This window comes from Nelusetta ayraudi, unplaced genomic scaffold (genome assembly GCF_046127955.1).
Source record: "Nelusetta ayraudi isolate G7.1 ecotype Tasmania unplaced genomic scaffold, CSIRO-AGI_Nayr_v1 ptg000011l, whole genome shotgun sequence".
Classification (NCBI taxonomy): domain Eukaryota; kingdom Metazoa; phylum Chordata; class Actinopteri; order Tetraodontiformes; family Monacanthidae; genus Nelusetta; species Nelusetta ayraudi.
This window is the reverse complement of record NW_027466061.1, coordinates 10,320,605-10,345,546: the sequence shown is the minus strand read 5'-3', so window position 1 is coordinate 10,345,546 and position 24,942 is coordinate 10,320,605. Positions and strand designations below refer to the sequence as shown.

The following is a 24,942-nucleotide window of genomic DNA, read 5'->3' as shown; positions in this document are numbered from 1 at the left end:
TTTTGGATTATTTTTTGAAGGGTGCAATTTTCAACTAGTGATGTCTTTTGTTTGCTGATTTAACCTGGGTCCTCTAAGACATTGGATTTCAATGTGAAGATTAAGATGTGTTGTTGTTGTTGTTGTTGTTGTTGTTGGTGGTGGTGGTTTGTTTTTGGGATATCCACTTTTTTGTCAGAGGAACTGAAGCACAGCCCCAATTAGTCGACGCTGCCATCTGGTGGCCAGTCCTCATACTACGGAGACTAGCAGATCCATCTCTGGAGGCCTGCCCTGACCATCAGGAGAAGAGCAAACACATTGGACTGCGGTTTACAAAGCACGGCAAAAGATCTGCGGTGCTCAAAACCTGTTGTAGAAGGATTATTATTATTATTATTATTATTATTATTATTATTATTATTATTATTATTATTATTATCATTATATAGTAATAATAAACTCAAATCAACTCCGCTGGTGAGATTATATTTCTATTGGATGGTTGCCATCCTCGGCGTGGGACTCCAAGGTTGCCCTCGAAGGAGTTGAAGCATAATGGCAGCGTCGTTTCCGCTTGAGCGCCTCCACCAGCCTGGTCCTGCTGTGACAATCTGGCGCTGTAATGTGCCCGTCCGGTTTCAGCACATCCTATCCACTCAGACCTCGACTGTCATCCCGTGTGTTTAATATGAATGTTTCCCCCCCCTGTTGATGATCTTTCTTCTGCAAAGGCATGTCCGTCTTTGCGCGATGATGTGATTTACGACAGCTGCTCCTACTGCGGCCATCCTATAAGAAAGCGTCCAAACCTCTGCCGATGCGCAGCCGTGCCGCATGACTCACGAAGGGGGAAGAAAAAAAAGAAAGACAGAAAGAAAAGAAATAGCACGGATGTAAACAGGGGGCGGGCTCGGGTTAGGCCAAACATGCACCTGGCGGGCCAATGGCGCGCCGCGTTCCTCTGCTTTCGCGAGGCTCCCATTGGTCCACCGGCTCGTCCTGACGTGCGCAAGAGGGAGCCAAAGGCGCAGCGAGCTCGGACGAATTACACCGAAGGAGAGGGCGAGCAGCGGCGGAGGGGAATATATAGAGAGAGGGGGGAGGAAAAAAAATAATGATTAATCTGTCATCTCGCGTCTCGGGTTGGGCATGAGAGAGCAGTGACGTTTGGACCACCCGGAACGATGTCCGCAGGGGAGCGCAGGGGATTCTGAGAACCGTCGTCCTCCTCCTCCTCCTCCTCCTCCTCCTCCTCCTCCTCTTCCTCTTCCGCCTCCCCCACCTCCTCCAGTGTAGCAGGTGGCGCTTGTGTAACCGTGCGGGGTCTTCGTCGCTCGTCTTTGCTGCCTTGATCTGCACGTCGTTTCAGCACTTGGACAGCGACCGTCGCGGATACTGAGGCGGGGTAAGGGGTCTCAAACAATAGCAGTCCGGTAGCGTCATCACAGCCATGCGTTAAGCGCACAGTGGCCGCGTGATTGCACGCTTTGTGAGCAAATCATCTGCAACGTGTCGAGGTTTTTTTTTTGTTTTTGTTTTTGTTTTGTTTTTTTAAATGTTTTTTTTTTTTTTTTTTTTTAAATATACGTATATAAGCACGTACGTGCGCATGATTAATGGCGTCCGCTGCGTTAGTCGCCGGCCCCGCGGAGGCTCGGATGCCCTTGAAAGCGTCCAGGCTCCGCGGCCGTGCGGGATATTGTGCGTGAGGGAGGGGAGGTTGTGGTGGTAAGCAACTGCGCAATTGTCTGTCCCTGTATGCTCACCCACCTCCCCCTCCGTCCCCCTCCTCTCTTCTCCCCCAACAGTCGCTGCGACCCGCGCTTGGCTCGGGGGCAGTGCGCGGCTAGATGACTTCACTACATCACCGAGCACGAATATAGCAGCAAAAGCCTCCGTGCATCAAGCCACTCGTCCATTCACCGAGCCCGCCCGCCCTCCCTCTCGCTGATCCAGAGTTCCTCCGTCCGAAGGCACCATGGGAAACCGCGGCATGGAGGACCTGATCCCGCTGGTCAACAGTCTGCAGGATGCCTTCAGCGCCATCGGCCAGGCCTGCAACCTGGACCTGCCGCAGATCGCCGTGGTGGGCGGCCAGAGCGCCGGCAAGAGCTCCGTGCTGGAGAACTTCGTTGGCAGGTAAAAATGACCACCACGCAAATAGGATAATCCCTTTCCCCCGCTAACCTCCAGGGTGACATAAGAGGCCTTAGGGGAAATCTGTGCGCAGGAGTTCAAACGTGCGGCGATTATTGAGCTGCTGTTGTTGACAGAGATCATAACGTGCGTGTGTGTGTGATCGTCACACACACATCAGCCATATATCTATGGCTCTGTGTTGGGGTGTGGGGTGAGGAGGGTATTTATTTTTATCCGTTGGCCACTGACTCTGGAGTGAGGATGGATTTGGGTCACAGTAGCACCTGTGGGAATTTTGGCCCAATCAGCTCAGGCTGCAGTGACTCTCCAGTGCAGACCTGGAAATATGGCTGTTCAGTTTCTAGGCACCCACGTCCTTTAAAAATGAGAATGTCATGAGCGGTGCTGGGAAAACTGAAGAGGCCAAAGAAGACATTAAAAAATCAAAAACACAATGCGTGCACATCAGTAGAGGCTCCCGTTAAGAGAGCTATTCTGCTTTCATTATATCTCTTTTTTCCTACTTAGAAAATGTAATTTCATGTCTTTTGTCTGCCAAAATGTGACTCAGCTGACATCTAATCCTGGTAATGAAATTAATCCTGATCAAAAGTGGATCCACATTATGAACAAAAATCCTTTGTCACATTTGGGAAACACTCTAGCGCCATCGACTGACAGCTTTTATTGGGATGTTGTCCTCTAATCAATAAATTAATCACAACATTTAAATGTAAAAAAAAAGAAAAAATCTAAGTTATTTTCAGCCTGGTCTGAAAGCGTGTCTGTGCATGATGGAGTTAAAGAGGTGAGAACGGGGAAGGTCACTGCGAGATGTCGCTGTGATTCATGTTGACAAAGAGAGAGTGTGTGTGGAGTTCCGGCTGTTGTGATGACCGAAGGTCAGAACAAGCAGACCACTGCTGCTTCCGTGTTGACCTGTTTTCCCTTTTAATCTGCCTCACAACATATTGGAAGTGCAACGCTAAATCCCCACTTTAAAAACCGACACGTACGAAGAGCCCACCGTCACTTCCTCTTCAGTCGTGAAGGAAGCGTTCGGTTTTAACACGCGTCCATCCAGATGGACGCATCGACTTTGTCCCGTTGTCTCGAGGTGTGATGCTGCATAACGCTCCATCTGTCCTGAACTCGTTCCACGCAGCGTCCAGTGGACGAGCTCTCTGCTGCTCCTTGTTCTAACTCAGCCCACTTGAGGGAGTTCCGCAGGTCGATATGTGTTGATGAAGTTTGTGTGAGCAGACCTCCGGCGCAGGGGCCGAGGCTGCCATGTGATGAACAGTCGTCAACCCTTTAGAGGTGGTGAGGTCATCACTTTTAACTCGGAGTGTCCTTGTCAGCAGCGCAGCCCCTCAATTTGACTGTATATCGAGTCAGATTGTCCTGGACTGTCGGAGCACTTTGCTGCAGCGGCAGCAGCAGCAACAACCATGGCAGCAGTGGCTAAAAGGTGCAGCATTTCAAAATGGCCACTGCTCCACTTATAATTTATTGAACCGGCTTGTGGCAAAAGGGAGTATCGACATTCAGCCCTCAAACCGGGATTAAATCATGTGACCTTCAATAATTCAAATGCAAAGGGGAAAAAAAGCCCTGACGTCAAATTTAAAGGGCCCATATTGGCTGAAATTTACCCCATAATTTTAAGGGTTGCAAAAGAGGACCATGCAAAGCAAAACTTAAACCAATAAATATATATATTTTTTTATACATTTGAGTAAAAAGGTTGTAATTTGTTCACTATAGTGTGTGTGCCACCTAATGTACCGTGCACAGTTCAGTGTGCTAGACCTTCATCACATCATTGACTAACCTGCAGCAAGTAGCCATGTACAAATCAAAGAAGTCCATTCATCCATCACTCGTCATACTGCTTCAGCCTGTTGTGATGTCACAAAGGGCACCAATGCCCCACTGATACCTCCGCCATGTTAGTGACAAAACCCACAGCCAGCTGTTGACTTTGCTCTTTGAGGCTGCCTTCCTCTTGTCACCTTCCAAACATGTGAAAGGGCTAATGCGTTGGTTACAGCGGGAGGCTGTAAACAGAGGGCTAACTGGGCAGTTTTCTTTATGTCTCTGGGTGCTCGTGGCTGAGTTCTGTGAGGCTGCTCCACCGAATCCAGGAAAAATTAGTGTAACAGACCTTAAATGCGTCTCAGTGTATCTGCTCTGTTTAACACGGCGTGTTGTCTCATCTCTCAGGGACTTTCTGCCACGTGGCTCTGGGATCGTCACCCGTAGGCCCCTGGTGCTGCAGCTCATCAGCTCCACTGCAGGTGAGTTCACGTGTATTTACACAACCACGTCCTCAGATTCAAAACCGCCCGCGCTCGAATCGTTTTGCTGTCATACAGAAGCTTTGATTCAAGTCTTGTGCGTTTCTCAAACACCATGCGTTTAACCCCTCTCAGAGTGGGCGGAGTTTCTGCACTGCAAAGGCAAGAAGTTCACAGACTTTGACGAGGTGCGCCAGGAGATCGAGGCGGAGACGGATCGAGTCACCGGAGCCAACAAGGGAATATCACCCGTCCCCATCAACCTGCGGGTTTTCTCCCCTCACGGTGAGGTGCCTTCGCATTGTGTCTGAAAGCTGTGACATCTCAGAAAGCAACCTGAGTCCTGGCAAGCTAAACCAATTCAGCCAAGACTTAGGTTGAATCTTCATACCCGGCTGATGAGATTAATCATATTAAAATCAGCCGCTTCTCAGCCACTGAGAAGGATGAATCATTCTTATAGCTGGTTGAACACAAATGTCAGCCTGATTTACTCAAAACCACCTTGATGTTGTTTATCTCACAACGCCCCTTGCTTTCCCATGGCTGCAGTACTGAACCTGACTCTCATCGACCTCCCGGGGATCACCAAGGTTCCCGTGGGCGACCAGCCGGCCGACATCGAGCAGCAGATCCGGGACATGATCATGCAGTTCATCAGCAGGGAGAGCTGCCTGATCCTGGCCGTCACTCCCGCCAACACCGACCTGGCCAACTCTGACGCTCTCAAGTTGTCCAAGGACGTGGACCCGCAGGGTGAGCAGCAAGCACACACAGCTGACCCTCCGTTTAACCTGAGGCAAGGTTAAGTGACCAGAGTGAATAACCACTCCAAAAGCCAGGATCTAGGAAGGGTGACTCTGGCTGCGTTCAGACTGCAGGTGAATCTGATTCAAATCAGTTTCCTTGTTGAATCTGATTTTTAGGGCTGGCTGTCCACACTGTTTTTAGCGAGTGTCCCAATGGGATCTGGCTCTGTTCAGACTGGGCCACATTGTTGACCCATCTGACAGGTTGCTGTAGCAACGGCGTTGGAGCGGAGGCGTCGTCCAGCACGTGTAGTGTGTGATGTCATATAACTGCGACAACGGCAAAAACTAAATGGACTTGTTGCGATACATTCCCTGGAGCTTGGCTTGAATGGAGCCATCGCCCTACAGACTGATGAGCCAATGAGTTTCCTCCTCTGTCCAGGCTGCTGTTTTCTGCTTCTTCTGTCTGCTCCATTACGTTACAGCTCCTCACCTCCAATGGCGCTCTCTAGTCGGGCCTCTAGTTGGGTCTTGCGTTACGTAGAGTGATGTCACGGACAGTCAAAACCCATCGGTGTGTTTGGAGCTGTTAAGACTGAGACGCATCTGTCTAAACGCGATTTGAAACTACCTCCCGAAGGTGGTCAATCCGTTTTGCAAAAATCAGATTTCATGTCATTTGTGACTGTTTAGACTACAAAAGAGCCATCCGGCTAAAAATCTGATTTTGGCTGGCAGTCTGAACGTGGCCTTCCTTTCTGACAGGGATAAAAAATAGCATGATGGCACCCAGGACTCTTTGCCAGCTTATAATGTCTCTATTGTCAATGTGGGCCTTCTAAACAATGCTCCGGTGGGTTTCAGCATCGAGCTTTAGTCAGGGATGAAGAGGAATGTTTTCTCATCTGGTGAAATAAAAAGGGCTGTTCCTGCTTTTCCCATTGAACTGTGTGAACATGGAAACACGATCTCACCGCGGGGACTGATCAGCCGGCGTTCCGCTTATTTTTAGAAATGAGGGTCTGAGTGGTGGAGAAAATCAGGCGACAGAAAGCAGCCTCAGAGGATAATAAATGACCGAGCAGGAAGAAAACAAGTTGATCTGAAAGGAAAAACAAGGGTGAAAAAAGAACCCAAGAGAGGCAACAAAAATGGAGCTAAAGATAAACGGTGAAGAAGGAGGAGAATATAATTAATTTGGTGAAGAGTTTAACCTTCAGGAAGTGAAGAGACTGCGAGCGAATGGAGGATCTGGATAAAATAACGCTGTGGGAGGGATGAGTGATGTCAGCGCGAGGAAGTGAGGTGGAAAAACAGGAGATACGATGCTGGGAAAGAGACGGTGATGTGTTGGAAACTGAATTCAATTAAGATCAAGAGCATTAAAAGGCTAATGGAGAACAGTGACAGCTGGTATAAACAACAGTGCCGTACAAGTTCCTGACATGTTCTGTCCTCGGTCCTGCTGTAGGTCTGAGGACCATCGGAGTCATCACCAAGCTGGACCTGATGGACGAAGGCACAGACGCTCGAGATGTCCTGGAGAACAAACTGCTGCCGCTGCGAAGAGGTTCGTGTTTCCTCACCGTCCCTTCACTGCTGATGTCTTCTCTCCTCCTGTTGCCCCCCGATGTCCCGCTATCGCCAAGTTGGCATCAGCGCCTCGTTAACTCTTTACTTCTATTGCTGCGGTGCGTTTGCTTCTCTGAAGGCACACAGTTGCGGACACTGGCCCATTGTGATATCATGAAGGGCACATATACGTCTTCCATTTTAGTGACCACACCTTGCCAGGTATCGGCTCCGCCCACTGTTCCGTTCCAGACGCCAAGTCGCAGTTTCAACGATAAAGAATGGCTAAAAAAATGACAGTGGCTGTAAACAGAGGCCATTCCATTCTGGAATTCTGTATTTTTTTAATTTTTTTTGGATCATCCAATATATATCAAGATGGTTTCATTGGAACTCAGGATAAAAAAAAGTACAATTCTTCAACTCTTACAAGTCCAAAAATATGCTACATTTAATGGAATAAAAATCAAAAATTTATCAGAAAATCTAAACTAGTAATAAAATAGTTTGTTCAACTTTCAGACACTGACACTCTTTTCTAGATCAATCTTGTAATGGATTAAACCCCCCCACAAGTCACTGATGAACAAATGCAAAGCTCCCTCCTCTATTTCCTCTCAAGCTTGGCATTATTCCCTCTCTCACGTCCTCTCACACTATCCTGCTGTGGTTCTAACACACACCCCTCCCTCCCCACCAGGTTACATCGGTGTAGTGAACCGCAGCCAGAAGGACATCGACGGGAGGAAAGACATCAAGGCGGCGCTGGAGGCCGAGCGGAAGTTCTTCCTGTCTCACCCGAGCTACAGGCACATGGCCGATAAGATGGGCACCCCGCGCCTGCAGAAAGTGCTGAACGAGGTGACCTCATAAACCCCCACCCTCACACCCCCGCCTTCCCTGTGCACTTTACATGATTAATATGGTGCAGCGGCGTGGGCGAGGCCTTTACGCTTCAGCTCCCAATAATTCATAATTCCAGCCCAGATTGGAGTGTCTCATTTTCCCCCCTCGCTCCGTGGCGAAACATCTCGGCTCTGACGGGATGCCAGAGCTCAATCTGCTCGTTGATGCGTCCGTGTAATCGTGATTTGTTCCTCTCCTTCTCTCTCTCTCCCTCTCTCTCTGTCTTCTTCTGCCCGGCTTCTCCTCCTCACAGCAACTGACCAACCACATCCGGGACACGCTGCCAGCTTTCCGCAGCAAGCTGCAGTCCCAGCTGTTGGCTCTGGACAAGGAAGCCGAGGAATACCGGGGATACCGGCCCGATGACCCGTCCCGCAAGACCAAGCAGCTGCTGCAGTCAGTGCCTGCCGCTTTTCCCACCGCAGGCTGCATCTGTGCTGCGTCTGCTCACTGTTTTAAAAAAAATAATAATTTTTTTTTTAAATAATCATGTTTGTTCATGTTTCTCGCTGTGCCTCCAGAATGGTGCAGCAGTTCTCGGTGGACTTTGAGAAGAGGATTGAGGGCTCGGGGGACCAGGTGGACACGGTGGAGCTGTCCGGTGGAGCCAAAATCAACCGCATCTTTCACGAGCGCTTCCCCTTCGAGCTGGTCAAGGTGATCTACACACACAGGGAGAGGAAACCCCTTCACTTGCTCAATCTCAACTTTTAAATGAACAGGGTCATCATGTCAACCCCATTGCAGCAACCCTCAAATAAATCTAAACATGTTTAGAAATCTGCCCCTTGTGATGTCACAAAGTGCACCTCTACCTCACCCCGTGTTAGTGACAACACACTTATGTCTGCAACATGTGCAAGGACCTGCAATTCAAGAGTTTTAGCAGGAGAACTGCAATGCTACCCTGCAAATGCTAATGCTATGTTGTGCAAAGGATGCATTAAGATTTCTGTAGCCATTTTCAGATCAAGGATCAAGATTAAAACACCAAGTTGTTTTTCTGCTCCTGTTACTGTACAGACTCTATAATTAAACACTCTCTCTTATATTCCCTTTGAGCATCGTCTCCTTTTAGACTCGAAAGCTTCTCAAATCTTCCAAATCTCACCCGTTTCTCCACTCTGCTTCTTTCCTCCGGCCTCCCTCCTCCCCGGCTCCCTCAGATGGAGTGCGACGATAAAGAAATGCGTCGGGAGATCAGTTACGCCATCAAGAACATCCATGGTATCAGGTGAGCCTGAGTGACGACGGCTGAGGAGTTGCACAAGAAAACAACCCAACTCGCTTCTCACTCGAGCCCGCTGGTGTTTAACTTTCCCAGTTTTCTCTGGTTCATTTGGATTTCATTCCCCGTGGGTTTTTGTAAGACCACCTCTCGTGCTAATCATCCTAATGATGATTACACAACATTCCCAGGCTGTGGCGCTGTAGACAAGGCCAGGAGAACTAACACCCCCAACCTAAAGAGCAGCTGCTTCGTCTGCCCCCGTCACCCTCGACCTTTGGCTTCAAGCAGACATTCCAGGGCCACGTCCAATCTCTCTTTAGGATGAATGAAGTAGGAAAAAAAAAACAACAATTCTTCAGCATTTCAAGAGAGGCACTCGTCACAACAAGGAATAAAAAAAACTAACAGATGTGAGAAGTTGTTTTGCAAAGGTCCCCAAAATAACACATCTGTGTGGATTTACGAGCGGGCCGTTGTATTTCTTACCTTTTTATTTTTTAGAAATTTTAGCCGAGGCTCTGTGTTGCTGCCTGTGTTGCTATATTGACTCATTGCGGTCAGCCACTCCGACCCCCTCCATGAAAAAAAGGCAAGAAATGAAAATTGCCACCCAAGCAAAGAAAAGCTTGATGCATTTCACTCTGAACCAACCACAGCACCAACAGCAGGGCCTGAGCCAGTAAAGAGCTTTTTTCATGTTCTTTAATAGCAAGGAATTTGAACTTGGCTACGATCAGTGTCGCCATAAAACAAGATGACAGCACCAGGGCCACAGTTTGTTCTGGGGGAAGCAGAATCCGTATAAAAAGCAGCGTTTAAAGTGGAAAAACACACTTTTCGCCACCCCAGTTTTTTCTTCTTCTTCTCTTTGCAGGACTGGACTTTTCACCCCCGACATGGCGTTCGAGGCTATCGTGAAGAAGCAGATCATCAAACTGAAGCAGCCCTGCGTCAAGTGTGTGGACATGGTCATCCAGGAGCTGATCAACACTGTGCGCCAGTGCTCCACCAAGGTAACCCCGCCGTGGAGTCTGAGCGTTGTTGCAGAAAAGTTGAATTCAGGAATAAAATTCTGAGAGAAATGTGTCTTTGCGGCCGCTTTGCAGTTGGAGATCTTCCCCATGCTGCGCGAAGAGACCGAGAGGATCGTGACTTCTCACATACGCGACAGAGAGAATCGAGCCAAGGACCAGGTACCACCACCCTTTCAGGCGCTTGTGTTTCCGAGATACATTCATACATACACACGCGCATGAGTGCGCTGCAGCAGTACGAGGAAGTAAAAATATATCTGGAATTTATTGAAAAATCAACATGCACTATGTTGTTGCATGTTGATGAAGGAAAGAAAATTGCCTTTCGTAAAAAATCAAATGGAGCCTCAGATGGCTGCCACCCACAGAGATCTAATGGCTGAGGTTGGTGACTCATATTTTTATTTTTATTTTTGCACTACCAGCATAGTCAACACTCCTAATGCTCTCCAGGGTCGACATTTACAGCAAAAGCAAAAGCAGAACTGCTGTATCATTACGTTTCTTTGCCTTCTCTGGCTGGGAGTCTCCATGGCATCGACAACCAGCACGGTTGTCACGTCACTGCATGATTTCCATAATAATAACGGGGAGATTTCTGCATTCATTTCACACTTGTTGCACAAGGTCACAAATGTTTCAAGTCAATCAAGCGGTTGCTCCTGTTTAGTTGAGAATCAGGTCCACGGCGGGGTGACCGAATATGTTCTCTTTTCAAAGGACATCCTGTCCTGGGCGTTCTGCCATTTTATAAAAAAAATAATTAATAAAAAAAGCTATTTTCTGTCCTTACAGAGGATTCATACTTTAAAAATTATTGAAATCTCTGAGCAAACTGAGTATCACTGGAGTATCTCGTTGTGAGCCTTGTGAGCCAAGTGTCCTGGTTTTCAGTAATGAAAGTATGGTCATCCTAGCTTCCGTTAGCATCCTGGCTAGCCTAGTCAGTAGCGTAGCCATTATCACAGCCATTGTTCCTACGCAAGGCCATGTCACAGACCCAAAGTCTGAGGCGTGCGTGTCCGGAGGCGTCGGCCGTCTTCGACAGCCCCGCTGCAGCTGCGTCACTCTGGCGAACCGCCGGAAATAAACTAGAATGACACGGCACGGTTGGAGTGACGGGATAAATCCACCCGGTGGCTCAGGCCACAACAATCACCTTTAGATTTTGTTTTGGAAGACATATTCAAAATTGAGTGAATTGCTATAGATTTAGTGAGAAGTCACTTCTTCATCTTTAGCACTCACTGCTTACTGGGTTTATCAATTCGGATTCATTTCTGGACTTTTAAAAGTAGAACTGTTCGTCCAAAATAGTAAATTTTTCTTTCTTTTTTAATCCTGTGCAGTCAGCTAACCGGTAATAGTGATCTGCGTCTTTCTCTAGTTTAGCTAATTTTAAAATTACTGAGTCCATCACGGTCGTATTATGATTATCACGGACCATTTTGTTAACGGCTGCGCTCACTGATGCTGCTGATTTCTGTGTGTTGCAGGTTCTGCTGCTGATAGACATCCAGCTCTCCTACATCAACACTAACCACGAAGACTTCATTGGCTTTGCTAAGTAAGTGCTCCTTTGGCGGCGCCGCTCTAACCGTGGTGAATAATACATGCAAAACCGTCTTTGACCTACAAAGAACAAACGCTGCCTCGCTCACCAGTGGCTGTTTCTTTTTTCCCTGTCCGCCGCTTACCGCCGTTCCTGCGCCGCAGCGCGCAGCAGAGGAGCAGCCAGACCAACAAGAGCCAGAGTTCAGCAGGGAACCAGGTACGCATTTGTCCAGTCCTGTCTGTCACACAAAACCAGTGGGGGGCCAGGTGGAGGCCGGGCTGCACGGCGTCGCTGCAGCAGGGCGGCGACTGCAGGCACCAGAGAGGCTGAAACAGAAGAAAAAAACAATTCTTCCGTTTCAAAAATCTTCCTGCACTGCACTGATTTTTTTTTTATTTCTTCCATGTGAAACATTTAAGTTGTGCTTCTTTTTACCCTTATGATTTTTCTTTAGTCAATTTGTCGGAAGGGTGTAGCTACTATGCATGCTGTGTTTTGTTGGACACCAGTTCTGCACGATGCTTTTTGTTGGTTTGGATTTTTTTGAAATCTCAGTTAAACACATTGGGTTCGTATTATATTATTATTATTATTATTATTATTATTATTATTATTATTATTTTTGGTTTTTTTGCCACCGTCATCGCTGGTGTTGTTGAGACATTTCCTTTTGTTTGAACCCCTCCTGTGTCATCAAGGTGCCACTTCTTTGCATTTCATCCCCATCCCTTAGTGAGAATCTCAGCTGCCCTCTTATGGGCGTCTGTTGGTGAGTATGGCTCATTGTGGGTTTGTTTGTTTTTTGGTTTCTTTTCGGGGTTTATGAAGTCATTCTTTTCTTGCCTGCAGTAACGCATCTGACCATTGTGTGGTGCTTTGCAGTACGTCTGCAAAAAAAGAAAAAAGAAGAAAGCAAGAAAAAAAAAAAAACGCTTCTTGTTTTCTCATTTGCCAGTCCGACGGTTTTTAAACAAAACTGTCCAACTGGCTGCGGCACTTTCTTGGTGTCGCTTTAGGAAAAGTTGCCGTGCTTTTGTGCTGCAGGGATTCTAAATCCCGGCCACATTCCTTCCTGTTGCAGGCCTCCTCTCCTCCCGCTTCAGGCTTGATTGTAAGAGTTTACTATCTAACCATTTACTCTCTAACACACACACACAAACACACACATACTCCTCACCCACCCAAGGTCCACCCAGACTGCAAGGAGATGCCACTGCTGGAGAAAATATCAATCATTCTGCATCTGGAAGTCAAAAAAACAACAACGCACTTCTTTTGTTTCTTCTCTTTTATTTCCGAGTGCCTTGCCGCGGACGCTGGCACAATGCAGCCCCGCAATTAGTCTCCATGAGAGAAAGGCTTTGTAAAGATTTGTGTAACCTCCTTAGTGAGTCTTAGGCGGTGCAAGACTGACAGTAATCTAACCTAATAATCACTCGGCACGGTGCCCCCCGGAGGCTTGCGGTGCTAATACACCCAACACAGATGACACTCGTTTGTGCTTTTACTACGCGCTTGATGCACTTAACACTGCCGCCGCCTAACAAGCTATCGCAGGCCTCTGCTTGTGGAATGAGAGCGCACCGACGCACAACAACAAACCCGAAATCACAACCCCTCCCCCACCCACCCGCCCACCCACCGATTGATGGACCATCACGCATCGACGTCCCGCACCCGTCGCCAAATCACCTCGAGGTGATTGGACGTCTTTGCTGCTCGTGACCTTCCGACCTCTCCTCTCCTCCAGGTCATCCGCAAAGGCTGGCTGACTATCAACAACATCAGCATCATGAAGGGAGGAGCCAAGGAGTACTGGTTCGTGCTGACCGCCGAGAGCCTCTCCTGGTTCAAAGACGACGAGGTGAGCTGCTCCTCTCGCTCGCTGCCCTCTGGGGAACCCTGGGTGTTTTCTTCACCTTATTGAGTTGAAGATCGCTGCCGTTAGTTGTTCTCCCAAATCCGCCCCAGATTCAACACACTGCTGATTTCCAACTGCAGTCCTTTTCATAAACCATGCTTAACACATAAGATAAACTGAATGCACAACGGCGCGTATTGATAAAGAAAAAGCGCAGCAGCAACAATGATGATGAAAGATACAGACATTCTGTAAAGAGGCCATAATGTGTCAAAGACCGTCAGCAATATCCTTTATGTGTGTGTTAAAAAAAAGTAACAACACGAACCATTAACAGCGCCACCTGTCTGACACCACTGATTACTCAGGAGGCATTTTTTAGTAAGTGACAGAAGTTATTAAGATGGGCATTTATTCTCAACTCCTTCTTGGGCTTGTTCCTTTCCATGATGGCCTTAAAGGAGGCGGCCGTTTGAGGTTTTGTGGTAAGAACTTGTAGTTCCTATTTGGACTTCCTGTTGTAAACCCAGAGCAGGCAGAAAAATAATAGTAATTACAATAATTAGAAGCTGTTCTTTATCTTTGCTCATCATTGGTGTGTTTTAGCTGATTGTTCCAGAGTTCTGGATGATGAGTACGCTGCTATTGATTAGGTTTGTGGTTGTGGCATGTTTTTTTTTTTTTTTTTTTTTAAATTGAGTTCACCCTAAATAAATGCTTAGCATGCATTGCACAACAAAGTACCAAAAAGCAGTTGTGTAGCACCTTAAATACAGAGATTTTTCCACAAGGAGACAAAGGAGAAAATGATTCTTTTGACTTTTTATTTCATCCTCGACCTGCTAAATGTAGAAGTGTGTACGTCAGTATTGCAAAGGTCAAAAGACAAAAATATGTGAAAGAAAGGCAGCCACATTTATAACAGCATTGTCTCAATGACACCAACAACATTGATCCTTCATGACAAAGTCAGTCAGCAGTGACACTCAGGAGCGTGCGGTCGATCCTGCTGGCGTTTTCACTTTGCCGGGCTGATTGACGTCTATCTGCCTGTCTGTGCCTGCTGTACAGGTTGCAGGATATTCTGCACAGCAAGTGTAGATAGGCAGACACACTGCAACTCCTTCAGCCAGTCTGCTGCTGCTGCTGCTGTTGGATCTTTTGTTTGCTCTTTTTAGCCAGCTGGCCGAGCACAACTCCAGGAGAGATGTGCCAAAAACAGAATTCGAAGGGATAAAAGTGACTCTCCCAGCCTTGGTTGCAACGTTGTCCTATTAAAAGCAACGATTTGCGACCAGTTCCACAACACTTTGGTCCTTTTGTCCCCCTGAGTTCTCTATTCTCTCCCCACCTGGTTCTCGGGCGTTTGCCTCTTCTTCCCTGAACTTGGATGCGTCCCAGTCTGAAACCAAGTGTTCACTCGCAGACACCCAGAAATGTATAAATATATATTTAGGTCCTGAAACGGCACTGGGGCTCAGAACTCTCAGCCTTGGAACTCCAGATTGTCATTTGATACGTTAGTGTGGTAATATCGGAAATTATAGACTGTGCGGTCTCGCCTCGTATATTTCTGTTGTACACTCCGTGAACTTTCTTTAGTGGCGCACGCACTAAGCGCGCGCGCACACACACACACACACACACACACACACACGCCCTCCTCCCTCTCTTGGTGTGGTTGGCAGTTGCTTTGGAACTGCTCGCATTCTTGGCAGGAAAATCACAAGTTATTTTTTTTTTTTTTTCAAATCCCAACATCAACCTCACAGTGTTTCAGCAGTGAGAGACCCCCACCATTCAAGCGTTTTCTGTTTTTTTTTTTTACCCTCGGCTCTCACCTCAGCCACTCTTTTGTCCCTGTATAATCTGTGCACGTCTCCTCAAAAACCAACCGTACAAACAAACCCTTTCAAACATTCTGCTTGTTCAGAGACTCTCTGCATTTTTTTTTCCATCTCACACTGTCTGCAAAACTTATTTCTGACCAGAGTTTTTGCGCTGCAGCTCCCTCCTGCACAGCTGCGTCCCTTTTATCTGAGTACCCCGGGCTGGCCACCCGCTGAATTCACTTCGCTAGAGGTGTCCGGCTGCAATTTTCAAACTTCTCTTGATGGATTGGCTTCCCCTTTGCTCCCTCGGCCTGTGTCAGATGCTTTGCAGCCACACTAGCTCCTCCCCCTTCCACTGGACCACATCTTCATCCCAGTGCCAGGCCGAGCAGCCTGCAGACTCACTCACTCATTCATGCTATAAATTATGTGAGCTCACTGCTATGGGAGTTCTGCCCTTTGGATCTCAAGACTTTTTTTTTTTTTTTTTTACCTCCCACCCCACACGCACGCACACACACACAGACACACAACCCGCGGCTCGGCTTCCTTCTGTCGTCAGAGCAAGCAAGTCAAATCAATTAGTTTGTGTTAATTGAGGACTGGTGATGGTGTACGTTTATTCCATAAAAAAAAACAAATGAGGAGAGGGAAGTGGCAGTGGTGTTAGAGTGCACTCAGGATCCAACAATACAGATGCAAACAGTTGTGGTGTGGATTAAAACACAGCGGACGGCGAGGAGGGAAGGGGACTGATGCAAAATTAAAAACAGCAAAAACAAAAATGGCACACAGGCACACACACACACACACACACACACACACACACACACACACAAAGAAATAACACACACGCACACACGCACGCACGCGCGCGCGTGCACACGCACAGAGCCACAGTGACACAGAAAGACACAGAGTGACAGACGAGGGTCCGTTCCCAGTCTAACCAATGTGCAGACTACTGTACACCAGTATGACAATGAACAGGTAGTCTGAACACTGGGTGGACGGAGTCGGAGTTACGAGCCAGGCCTTTGTGCGCTGTTTTTCTCCCCCCCTGCCATCTCAGACGCTCGCCGCTGCTGCTGCCGCCGCCGTCTCTGCCTCCGCCTCCGCTCTCTGCTGCGCCCTCCCTTTGCCTCCATCTCCATTTTGGCAGCCGGGGATCCTGTCATCAAAAAACAAAGCAAAAAAAACGAAAACAAAAAACAAAAATGTGAAAAAAAAAAAAAAAAAAACGTAACAGAACCGCCGATTCTCCCGGTCCGCGCAGGGCCGCCTTTGGCCGGGGGGTTTATTTGTTTTAGGTGGGCGTCCGGCGTCCCCCCTCCGCCGCTCGCTCCATCTCGGTCACGCCGGCCATGAAGAGTATCCAGCCTTGACGTGGCACATTCGCTCAGACGACTGGGACATTCTGGCTGCTCAGGGCGTTCAGGGAGGGGATATTGCAAAAAAAAAAAAGAGGGAACGCCAGAGACGGAGAGAGAAGGGGGGGAGCAAGTGAGTGAGTGAGTGAGAAAAAGGAGAGGAAGAGGGAGGGGACACGTGTGACCATATTTGGGCTGCGGTGACCCCTAGGGAAATGCAGCCGAGACCCCCAGACCTCCACCCCCCCCCTCCTCCTCAGCTCAACTCTTACCTGCTGCCGCTTTGGTGAAGCCAGAGCCGGAGCGTCCGGATGTCCTGCAAATCTTTTCTGCAAATCCGCTTTTTTTAAAAAAAATATATATATATATATTTTTTTTTGGTTTTGTTGTTTGATTTTTTTTTCAACCCCGTGCGCCGCTTTTTCTTCTCAGGCCGCCGTCGCTCCTCCTCTCGCCCGCCGTCTCTTCAACTTCTCCCTCCTTCCCCCGGCGCTCTGTGTGCTGCTAAGCACTACCAGATGTTGAGTTTTAACGCCAGGCTGTCATTTAATCTCTCTGCCTCTCTCTCTCCTTCTCTCCTTCCCTCCTTCTTTTTTTTTTTTTAAAAAAAGGGAAAAAAATCAGGCAGGAAGTGGGCCCCTCTGGTATGGAGAGGAAAAATATTGAGAAAATATCGAGGGGGAGGGATAGAGGCGTCGAGACAGAGGGAGAGATGGAGGCCAGCGTGGAGAGCGGGCGGTCAGCGCCGGGCCAGGCCGGGCCGGGCCCAGCTGTTGTTGGGCCTCTGCTCAAAGTTGTCTCCGGTCTTTTCAAACCCTGGACGCTGGCACATGTCGCCGTCCTCAGTTTACTGGGCCTCCAGCGACTGGCCCCGCTTAACAAAACGCGCCGTGAAGAACGGCGGTGTCCTGACCCGCGCCGTAATGTCTTCCACATGTGCTTTTCCTTTTCCCCTGTTTCTGCTTTACTCCTCAGCGCCCCCCACCTCCTCCCCGTAACCCCTCCGCCCGCACCTCCCCCTCTGCCTCCAATCCTGCTCTCTCCCCCCATTCCTCCTCCCTGCTGTCACCCACACTCTCATTCGTTTCAACCGCCGTCTCTCCCTTTGTAAAAATAATAATTATTCTGCCTCGTGGGATTTTTGATGGCGGACTTTTTGATTTTTGGTCGGCGGTCGCGCAAGTTGGGTCAAATCAAATGTGAAAAATCTCAAAGGCGGACATTTGCAATAGTCAGAGAGGAAGGGTGAGTGAGACGGAGAGTGCTCATGATCCATACCTTCTGTTTTCCTCATCCGCAGGAGAAGGAGAAGAAGTACATGCTCCCACTGGACAACCTGAAGGTTCGCGATGTGGAGAAAAGCTTCATGTCCAGCAAGCACATATTCTGTATCTTCAACACGGAGTCGAGGTTAGCCAGGAGAACTCCTCATTCTCCTTTACCCCCCCCCCACCCCCCACCCCCAATTTTGCAGCTCCAGATTTAAGTGAAGACGGTCATCATGCACTGCATTCAATGCATCCAGGCCTGTTTCAGCCACTGTGGTTGAAACTAATACCAATGAACAGAAACTTGACACTTCCTTTTCGTTATTCAATAACTTTTTCTTAGCATGCGTGCTGGTAGAATGTTTTCCGTGTTATTGGGAAAACAAACCAAACATCTGTTTGCAGCCTGTGTAAAAGGTTAAACAGGTAAATTATTAGCAGGTGATTAAGGGTTGGTATTAAAAGGGCTCGGAAACGCTTCAATATAAAGCGTCAGTGTCTGCTTTAAAAACCGTCGTCGGACCTCTCGCAATAAATCACTTATTAGATAAACAGGTCAAAGAGACTCGGTCGCTTGTTGTTTTCTATCAGGCCGAAGCATGCAGTCATCGTTCAAGAACGTGCTGTAAAAAAAAGTTTTATGGTAATTCAGTTTGGTTTTTTTTCTTTTCCTCCTTTTTTCTTCTTTCATCCACTTGAAGGACATCTTGGGAACTGGGAACAAATGATAAAAAATAGAAGTTAAACAATGAAATATCCCACATGGAAAGAGGCACATAAGCTAATCCCGTCAATACTTCCAGATGTCAGCGTTTATGTCTCTCCTTCCACTCGGGTCGCTAACAATGGGAGAGCATTGTGTATAGGAAGCAGGATTCCAAAGCGTGTTTGGATTAGTTTTAATCAGCCCGTTCCATGAAATGCGCTCTGCTTGTTTATTTGGATGGCTGACGCTATGAATTATCAGCCGCTCTCGTGAACTTGTGTGAACGTAACGTTGTCCCGCGTCTGCGCCGGCAGGAATGTGTACAAGGATAATCGCACCCTGGAGTTGGCCTGCGACTCTCAGGACGACGTGGACAGCTGGAAGTCGTCTCTCCTGCGTGCGGGGGTCTATCCTGAGAAGACCACCACGGTCAGTAAACACAGTCGGTCCGGATACAGTCGCCGCAAATTTTTCATGCTCTCTCAAATTTTGAAACAACTTGCTCTCACACATTCAGATAAATAAATGTTGTATTTGTGTATCCAAATAATATACATTTATATAAATCAAAATTGACATCGCAAACACAGCAACCGCCTTCCTGCCCTTCAATAAACTACAAACAAATGAGAAAAAAAGTCCACTTTTCAGATAGTGTGCATCAAAACAGGCAAACAAACATGGAAAGCAACCCTTTGTGATGTCACAGAGGGCACTGAAACAACTCCAATGTCGGGTGACACTAACACCAGTTACGATTTTTCACTCACTATTAGTAAATGGGCAGCTGTGATTCATTTTAGCCTCAACTGTTGATGCGTTACATTTACTTTTTTAGTTTTTTTTGTTGCATTTTTGGAAGATCCAAATAATGCAAGAAGAAAAAAAAATCATTTTATCATAATGTCCTTGCACTAATCTTTCTCTAACCTGTAAATAAACTTCCCAAAATTGGCAGAGATCCAACCTTTACATAGACACACAGCTCTGGGAATTGTGATGTCACAAAGGGCACTAATGGCTCTCCCAGGCAGGTTTTGGTTCTTTACTCTGACACAACATTTTGTCCTGTCTTAAAGCTGTGGAAGCCCCAACAAAGCACTACTTTTAACAGGTAGCTCATTTTGAGCATTGTGGCAGGAGGCTGTAAGCAGAGGGCTAAATAAACTGTTTTCTGGCATATAATGCCAGAATATAATGGCAGATCTGTCCAGGATGAAAAATAAAAATCAGAAAATGATTCTAATTATAATCAAATAATATTTTACCTTTATGGAATATATATATAAATTAGATTTAGTTTCTGACTGATGACGCTTTAATTAAGTTTTGTTTACTTTATCTCCACTCCTGTCCAGGTGGAGAGTGAGACGACCACCACTTCAGACAACTTCTCCATGGACCCTCAGCTGGAGCGTAAAGTGGAGACCATCCGCAACCTGGTGGACTCCTACATGGCCATCGTCAACAAGTGTATCCGGGACCTCATGCCCAAGACCATTATGCACCTCATGATCGGCAACGTAAGACGAAAAAAACGACAGCAAACAAACAAACTAAAAAAAAACCCCCAACAACCCACGTTGAAGCCGATGGTGCTGTATTACCTCCTCCTGCCACTAGGTGAAAGAGTTCATCAACGCGGAGCTGCTGGCCCAGCTGTACTCTGCAGGCGACCAGAACGCCCTGATGGACGAGTCCCAGGAGCAGGCGCAGAGGAGGGACGAGGTGCTGAGGACCCACCAGGCCCTGAAGGAGGCTCTGGCCATCATCGGCGACATCTCCACCTCCACCATCACCACCCCCATGCCTCCACCCGTCGACACCTCGTGGATGGGAGGCCGCAGGTGAGACAGAAGGCATTCTGCCTGCTTAACTTGAGCGCGTGCGTGCCGACTGTGTCACTCTGAGGCCGTCGGATCCTGGTCTTCCCGCAGGTCCCCACCGTCCAGTCCCACCGCTCCTAGAAGGATGTCTTCAGGCCAGCGTCCAGCTCCTCGAGGGGCCCCTCCACCTCCCAACCGCCCAGGACCCCTCGGGCCCTTCAATAACAGCGCTGACAGCCCTCAGGCTCCCAGCCGCCCTAATAGGGCCCCTCCCAGCATTCCCAGGTAACCAGGGCATGAGCTCAGGCCACGTCCACGTGCACACATGAGTAGTTTTTAAAAACACATTATTTTGGCCTGCAGTTTGCAGTTTGCACGCTGACTGGTATTGAAAAAAAAAAGATCTCATCTTCATTCACTAGGCATCATCAGCGGCACCAAACCAAAATAAGAGGGGGCTGCTTCACACCAATGCTGTGTCTCAATTCAGGTTCTGCATCCTTGAAGTACGCATTTTGAAAGAAAGTTGCGTCATAGCACTGCGCGAAGAATTGTCCCAATTCCCGAGGGTGCTTAGGACGCTCAAAATGCGCCCTCGGAAATACGCACTAGTTTTAGCCGATTCCAAGGATACACCGCACTATCCTTTGCGCACTTAGGTATCCCATGGTGCTTTGCGTGCTGCTGCAAAGCATCGTGGGATGCTGGGAAGTCAGCTGAAATTAGCGGCATGTACTGGCAAAGACACGACATATAAATCTAAATATTGAAGTTTCACGTAAAGTATCCAGTTTCTAACGTAGGATTTTACTTATTTGATCCTCCAACGGCATCGTTAGATGGTGAACCAATGGTTAGCTTGATACTATAAAAACGTCACTTCCGGGGTTGGCCAGCCGGAGGGAACGGCGGTGACGAAACGAGGAAATACGCCGAAGGCTAGACCGTCCCGAGTGGTGACCGGGGAGGCGGGGTTTGGTCCGTCCTTCTAGGCTGGGTCCTCGAAGAACGCTTCCTTCAGATGGAGGACACTTGGCCTGAAGGGGGCAGACCCTGAATTGAGACACAGCACAAGTCACACTGCTTTACTGGGTCCTATTTCTTTCAATAGAAAGAAATGGATCTATTTTAAGTGGCATAAAAGTCTGTTTGGTCCAGAAGAAAGAAAGAAAGAAAGAGAAAAAGAAAAAAAAAGAGAAAACCACCACACACTCCACTCCAAATGCAATTATTTTATCCTACGAGGTTTCGGCCTGTCTCGGCCTTTGTCAAGTCACACTGTGAGGTGGCAACAGGGCTGGTAGATATATGCTGTGTCTCAATTCAGGGTCTGCATCCTTGAAGTACGCATTTTGGAAGGAAGTTGCGTCATAGCACTGCGCGAAGGCTTGTCCCAATTCCCAAGGGTCCTTAGGACGCTCAAAATGCGTACTCGGAAATACGCACTCGTTTTAGCCGATTCCAAGGATACACCGCTACTATCCTTCGCGTACTTGTGTATCCGGGGAGGCCGGGTTTGGTCCGTCCTTCTAGGCTGGGTACTCGAAGAACGCTTCCTTCAGACGGAGGACACTTGGTCTGAAGGGGGCAGACCCTGAATTGAGACACAGCAATAGATTAAGGGCAGGTACACACCTGGTAATTGTCAGCCACTAGTCACATGCAAGCAGAAGGAAAATTTGGGCGGGAGGAGAAAAAGAAAACGAGAGAAAAAGTTTACTTCTAAACATTGTTTTCAAATGCAAAAAGAAAGTAATTCTGAATTACAACAAGAAAGCAAGAAAGGACAAACAGTAATAGAGAAAAAACAACTCTTAGAAGAAATACACATGTACACGTGAGCCAGAAGTGGTTTATTGTTTGCATTCCTTTCTCGACTGTAACAGTGTACTACTCCTACTAAGGCCGACAGCAGACTAATCTCTTCTCTGTCGTCTCTCCTCCTCCGTCCTGTGATTTCTCCGCCCTGCCGCTGCTCCTTCTGCACCCAAGCCGGCGACCACCGCCCTCCCCTACAAGACAAGCCCCACCTTAAGGATTCAACTGGGGCTGCTCACACCTTCATTACCTCCCCCCATCCTCTTCACTCTTTCCCTCTCCTTGGTGCAACCCCAACCTTTGACCCCCCACCACCTCCACTCCTATCTCCCACCAGGTGACGATGTCCATATATCTATGTACAGTATGGTACTTGTCTTGTGGTGTATGTGTACGTGCGCTTGTTGCTCGCCCGTGGTCCAGGTTTTCGCTTTAGCGGTTCCACTACCCAGTATTGACCCTCCCCGCCACCCCCCGCCCTCTCCGCCACCCAGGCCACGCCCACCCTCACCTCACCCTGCCCCCACTCGCAGACACTTTACCTGCACTCGCTGCTTCTACATGATAAAATATGCCCAGCAGTCGTACTGCCCTACTCATTCATAATGCAGCATGGCACATGAGCTGCTTTTATTGCATGGGATTGTGTGTGTGCGCGCGTGTGCCTGTACAGTGTGCGTGTGCGGCGTGGGTTGTGTGTGTACGCGTACTCGTCGAGGGACTAATCTGCCTATATGTACAGTAGGCCGAGTTTGATTTAGTATTATATCATTAATTTATTGTACATCTCAGTATTAATTATCAGCTTAACGTTCTCTTAGGAACAGAGGTTGCATCTTAGTGTGTGCGCGTGCGTACGGGTGGTTTTCGTTCTGCGTGCGATCAGTTTCATGTGTATGTGCGGGTGCGTGAGGATACGCGTGCATGTGGCGTCTGTCTGCACGTTTGTTGCCGGTTCAGTTGTGTTTGTTTTTTTCATCGTTTGAGGCAGTCACAGGATGAATTCCACCAAAAAGACAAGCCCTTCTTCCTGCAGGGGGCGCTAGCGGGGGGGTTTCATTCAGTGTTGGACTTTTGTGAGTTGTTCCCGTGTTGTTGTAGTAGCAGCAGCAGCAACCATAACACACACATACACATACCTAGCAAAAGCTGAGGAGCACTGTCGATATTATCTCTGTCTGGAAACAGTCTCAATAATGCATATACCTTGTCATAGGTGTCCACCTGTGCTGTATCAATGGTCCAGTTTGTGACCCTCGCAGCCTTAAGCTCTGGTCCAGATGCTGACCCCTGGGTCTCGGAACTTGCCACTTGAACAACAACAACAAAATGATGCGACGGTAAAGACCAAGTTCCAACTTGAAATGAAAACGAATGTTGCATTTCCGCGTTTCCATTTAGCCTTTTTCTCAGGTTTGAAACAACATGCAATCCTTTCCCTCGCCTGTGTGCATCCTGGAATTTCTCTGACAACACACACACACACGCACACACACACACACACACACACACACACACACCAATCGGAGGCAGCCTGTCAGTCAGTGTCTGTGTCAGAGCTTAAGGCGCTGTCATCAATGTTCAAGTGCTTCTCTGTCAGTTTGTTATTGTGTATGTGGGCCTAAACTGTGTTCTGTTGTATATAGGCATTGATAAGGAGATAACCATACCTGTGGACTATAAAGACCTCATCAAGGATCCTAGCGCTTTAATCGTTCTGTGTCTCTCTATTCACTACAGGCTCCCTTATTTAGACTGCCTTACTGGCATGGATTACAATTCTCTATTGCCAAAGCTAAATGTAGAGTGAATCAGAAAGAGGATTAAAGAAAAAACCCAACAACTTGAATGGCTCCTGCTGTACTGAAGTGATGTGGTTTAGCAGAGAGTAATGTTACGCTGGGAAAACTGCATCAGTTGTTATTTTCTGTGTCTCTGTATTGCTCCTCAATAAACTTCTTCCTCAAAAATGTCTCTCATTTTGTTGATGGGGTCTTCATTGTTGATCTCATCAACTCACCACGCAGATAAGGGTTTCAAGCAATTTCCTCTTTTGTTAGTTACAAACTTGAAAGCACACTGCAGCCTTCAAGTTAACTGACTTGCCATAATCTACAATAATACTGAACTGTGCATGGATACGGCAATAGAGTGTAACTGGTCCTGAATAAAGGGGGGAGATTTTTTTAATTCTTAAAAATGAGCACATGACTTGTTCCTCATTAAAGTGGCAGATGTATTTCCTGGGTCTGAATATTTAAGGATGTATAAAAGACATAAATATTGATTTGTTAATTGTGGTAATACGCGCGCGCGCGCACAGAGCACTTTAAAACACTTTATTTTCTAACCACACGATGGCAGCAGTGACAACCGTCAATAATTGTACTCATTCACTGTGCCGAGACTCAATCACTTTGTGGTCATTTAGGGATGGGGTGCTTATTGTTTGCGTTTTACATGTGCAGCCAATGTCTCCTTCAATTTGAGTGGTAACTATTTATCCACGCGAAACGTTGAACAGCGGCCAACCTTCTCGATCAATATGTTATTTTCCTCCCCCAATAGAGACAGATGAGAGGTCTCCCCTAGGCGACCACGGTGTTAATGAGCTCCTTTCAAGCCTTGCCAATCTTTAATATCTTCTTTATTCCTATTCAACATAAAAATAGCAAAGCATACATGTTCAATTTTTTCCTTTAATCTTTTTTGGTATATTTTCCTGCTTCTGTAAATGTAGCTTTGGTGGGTTATTCACCCACTGAACTGCTCACCATGGTGTCTCGTGTT

At 47.5% G+C, this 24,942-nt stretch overlaps 1 protein-coding gene across 1 annotated transcript; it reads left to right on the top strand.

The window, feature by feature from the left end:
* The first annotated feature begins 1,039 nt into the window (after positions 1-1,039).
* Positions 1,040-24,126, top strand: dnm3b (dynamin 3b). The gene is made up of 21 exons (XM_076020770.1): positions 1,040-1,387; positions 1,791-2,121; positions 4,348-4,421; positions 4,557-4,706; positions 4,974-5,177; positions 6,645-6,743; positions 7,446-7,606; positions 7,905-8,047; positions 8,173-8,308; positions 8,818-8,885; positions 9,757-9,895; positions 9,989-10,075; positions 11,413-11,483; positions 11,633-11,687; positions 13,222-13,335; positions 17,835-17,944; positions 18,823-18,937; positions 19,867-20,031; positions 20,132-20,355; positions 20,446-20,619; positions 22,327-24,126. Exons 2-21 carry the CDS (start codon positions 1,961-1,963, stop codon positions 22,367-22,369), a joined length of 2,493 nt encoding a protein of 830 aa, XP_075876885.1. The 5' UTR covers positions 1,040-1,387; positions 1,791-1,960; the 3' UTR covers positions 22,370-24,126.
* Positions 24,127-24,942: the final 816 nt, after the last annotated feature.